A 3,791-nucleotide genomic window follows, 5' to 3' on the forward strand; every position below is an offset into this window, starting at 1 on the left:
GCCCAACTCTACCAGCCTATTTCTCACAAGCTAACCATCTATAAAAAGTAAAAACCAAACCACACCAAACTGCTTCTAATTTATCGTATCAAAATTGTAACAAAAGTTATGATATAAAAATTATGTCCACCAACTTTCTTAATTTATCATTCACATTCATTTCCATAAGCTAGCCTTATATAAAAACCAAGCACATCCAAGCAAACCAAACCCTGACACCCTCACAGGATTCCATGGAGAGTCGCAGGCGAAGGAGTGGCTCGAGCGAGATGTTCTCATTTCCATGCACTCCTACTCAAGACCAAGACTCCGACTTTGAGTTTGGTTCTATAACACCAGACTCACCCTCTGGTGATCCCTACAAAAACTCCCCAGCTGACCATTTGTTCTTCAATGGCCGCCTCTTACCACATGCTTTTCCTATTCAACCAGCCACTATCCTTCTCGATAATTCTCGTACAACAAGCAGAACGAGCAGCATTAACAGCAAGGACTCGCTGATGTCTTCGCGAAGCAACAGCACGAACAGTAGGAGCAGCAATTGCAGCAGTGCAAGGACAAGCTCCAGTGACAATTCTGAGAGAAAATTGTTGTATAAAACAACTTTGCTTAGAGATAAATACCATGGGAATAAAGTTTTCTCAGCTCAAGTTTATGGGTCTTCTCAAAGGTGGCAATATATAACACCTGTACCAGTTTTGAGTCGTGAGTCTTCACGTAGAAAGAAAGTTGAGCCTGTGGGAAAAGAAGTAAGAACAAAGAAACGAACCCAGGAGAGGAAAGTGACGAGCTCGTGGTTTGGTTGGAGATTCTTGTGGTGGTTTGTCTCAGCTTGCAGAGAATGCCACGCCATGGAACCGTCCAGGAAAGATGATGCATTGCGAGGAGACTTGAAGTTACAATAACTTTTCTTTCTTCTTTTTTTTTTCTTTTAGTTTGATTTTGAGTATCATGTGAGTAGTATAGTGATTTTCTTTCCTTGATTTTGAAGTACTTTTGAATTCACAGAAGAAAATAGTCATTTGTGTGTTAATGATTTTGTTATTATTTTTCACATAATCATAATTTCAAGTCACTGATTAATTAACTAGGAGCATTTTGTAGAGGGTTGTAAACTATCATGATTGCAGTAACTGCGGATACTTTTTTAGCAAATTGATTGTGGAATGCCCAGTTCTCTTTAAGAAAAGCAAAGTGACTAATTGGTCTCATCTTTTGTTCCCCCCATTGCTTCCTTTCCTCCCGATTTCCTTGGGATTTGACACACACATATGTATTAGCAAAGCATCAATATTTGAGCTTTAAACGTACCCAATGACGAAGTTAAAGCCTTTTCTCGTTCTGTTTAATTAATTAGGGAGAGGGGAGATTCTTATAAATTGTATTATAATTCTATTAAACTTACACCAAACCCATATATTCATATGAATAAAGGCCCTTGTCCCAACATGGATGCTGCAATTTATTCTCCACCAAATATGTAACTTACCACTTACTACTTACCACATAAATTCTAGATAACTCATGTTAAAAATATATTAGCCCATTACTATAGGCTCAACCCTAATTCTACTTTATGTGCAAATCAAGTCTCCTACTTGTACTAGAAGTCTATTAGTCTAGAGTTTAGTCTACTATATATACTCATGTTGTAATTCATTGTAACACAGGTTTTGTACTACACTTTTATATAATAAATATGTAGCCCTTAAGGGTTTCCTCCATGGATGTAAGTCATAAGGCTAAACCACGTAACTCTCATGTTCCTATGTTCTTATTTTATACTTTAATCTTCTGCATCTACTCAAGCATATTCAACATGGAATATACACTACAACAAAATGCATTTTCAGTGACAAAAAATTTCGTCACTAAAAGTCCATTTTTTCGTCACTAAGGACTCTTAGCGACGAAATCGGACTTGATAATTTATATATATCATAGCTAATATATAACATGGTATCAGAGCCACATTCATGTGGCCATGGTTTTCTATCCTTACAGTGTGTTTAAAAGCAATCTTTGTCTTCCTCGTTGTTTCTTCGCTGCATTAATCTTCTTTGGCTTCCCACTTGTTCGTTTTTAGACCCCTTAAAACACAAATTGTTTAACCTAGTTATTTAGCTAAGTGATTACTTAGATAAATTATTCAGATCTAGGTTAACACAATCAAATCATATCATGTAAGTAATGCGGAAATATAAATAACACATGATATGATAACCTAGAAAAACCAAATCGGTAAAAAACCTGGAGATGGTTTAACCTAGCTATCCTCAAGGTAAAACAGATCCACTATAAAAGAATTGAAGTTTTTAAATAGAACTTAGACTGCTAACATCCTATTGCTACCTCGTGTAGAAAACTTACTATCACAACCACATGACAACTCCGAGTCAACGAACTACTTCTTTCCTTGATCCACTACAACCACAAGTACTCCCACTTGTGACTTTGAGACTCCACTCAAAGGTTTCAGATCCTCTTGAAATTCTTTATGTAGCAACTGAAGCGATCATCAAGTTCTTGACATAAATCTTGATAACCATAAATGTGTATGAAGGTAAACACCTTTAGATCTCACAAGAGATTCTACACACAACACATCAACAACCAACAAAACGTAGCTAAGGTTTTTCCTTTTATACTTGGAATAAAACATAAAACCCTACATGTTAAACCAAGCTTGGGCTAAGTTGGAAAAAATCTGCAGAAAATAAATCTGCACGAGGTTCAATCAATCAAGCCTAATTTTCAATCAATCGAGCCTTGTAGATTTAGCCAATAAATCTTACAATTCACTTGATTCCAACTTTACAAATAAACACACTTTGAGCAACCTAAATCTAAACTCTAAGTTTTGATCATGGTTTACCAACACATTACACATTGAAGTTATAATACATTTAGTTCCTAAAGTCTTAGAACCTAACAAACTTCCCATTTGGCAATCTGTGACAAAACACATCACAAAACTGAAATGCTCAAAGTTATAAACAGCCCTTTAAAAAATTAGTATGCCCAAAAACTATTCAACCTAACTACTATCTATCAGTTGCCAGTGTCGACAGCAGCACAATTGAATAAACTTGTATATTCCTGAAACACTCAACAAACACATAAACTCATGTGTGGAAAATACAAGTAAAAACAAAATATATTCTTAATTTCACATAACATAAAATAAAAGACATATACCATGAATAACCTTATACTACAAATCAATAACCTGTATCACATGTGAAACAAGAAACATAAAACATAGTGTCTCCCCCTAACATATACAACTCATAAAAAAAAAATACATCATCACCAAAACAAATACATCATGAGCCAAAATAAAATATACATCATGAAGCTCCTAGATACAATCTAACAAAAAAAATCCCCCTATCTCCATGCATAAAAACCAATATGTACTCCCCCTTTTTGTGACTAATTGCCAAAGGGCAATCAGGACTCATCATTAAAAGGAGGCGGTGGAGAAGACCGTCAAGCACCAGCCAAATCAGCACACAAAGCTTGAAACTTCGTGAGCACATCCAACAAAATCATTCCATGCGCCACCTAAACGGTCATGCCTATGTCCAACATACTCCAAACAGATGAATCACTTGAAGAAGAGGGTGGAGGATCAACAGAGGCGGTGGGATCGACATACTCCTCAGCAATGGGGTCGCCTGAAGAAGAGGCTGAAATGCATCACCAATGGAAGACTCTACTTTAGGGCATTTAGAGCTAACTTTCATCTAAGCCGCTCTTTGCCTAAGTAAGGTGGCACCTATAGGAGC

General features: G+C 36.4%; 1 protein-coding gene across 1 annotated transcript; it reads left to right on the top strand.

Moving 5' to 3' along the window:
• Positions 1-1,022, top strand: LOC115958391. The gene has a single exon (XM_031076805.1). It carries the CDS (start codon positions 234-236, stop codon positions 903-905), a length of 672 nt encoding a protein of 223 aa, XP_030932665.1. The 5' UTR covers positions 1-233; the 3' UTR covers positions 906-1,022.
• Positions 1,023-3,791: the final 2,769 nt, after the last annotated feature.

This window comes from Quercus lobata, chromosome 8, assembly GCF_001633185.2.
Source record: "Quercus lobata isolate SW786 chromosome 8, ValleyOak3.0 Primary Assembly, whole genome shotgun sequence".
NCBI classification, from domain to species: domain Eukaryota; kingdom Viridiplantae; phylum Streptophyta; class Magnoliopsida; order Fagales; family Fagaceae; genus Quercus; species Quercus lobata.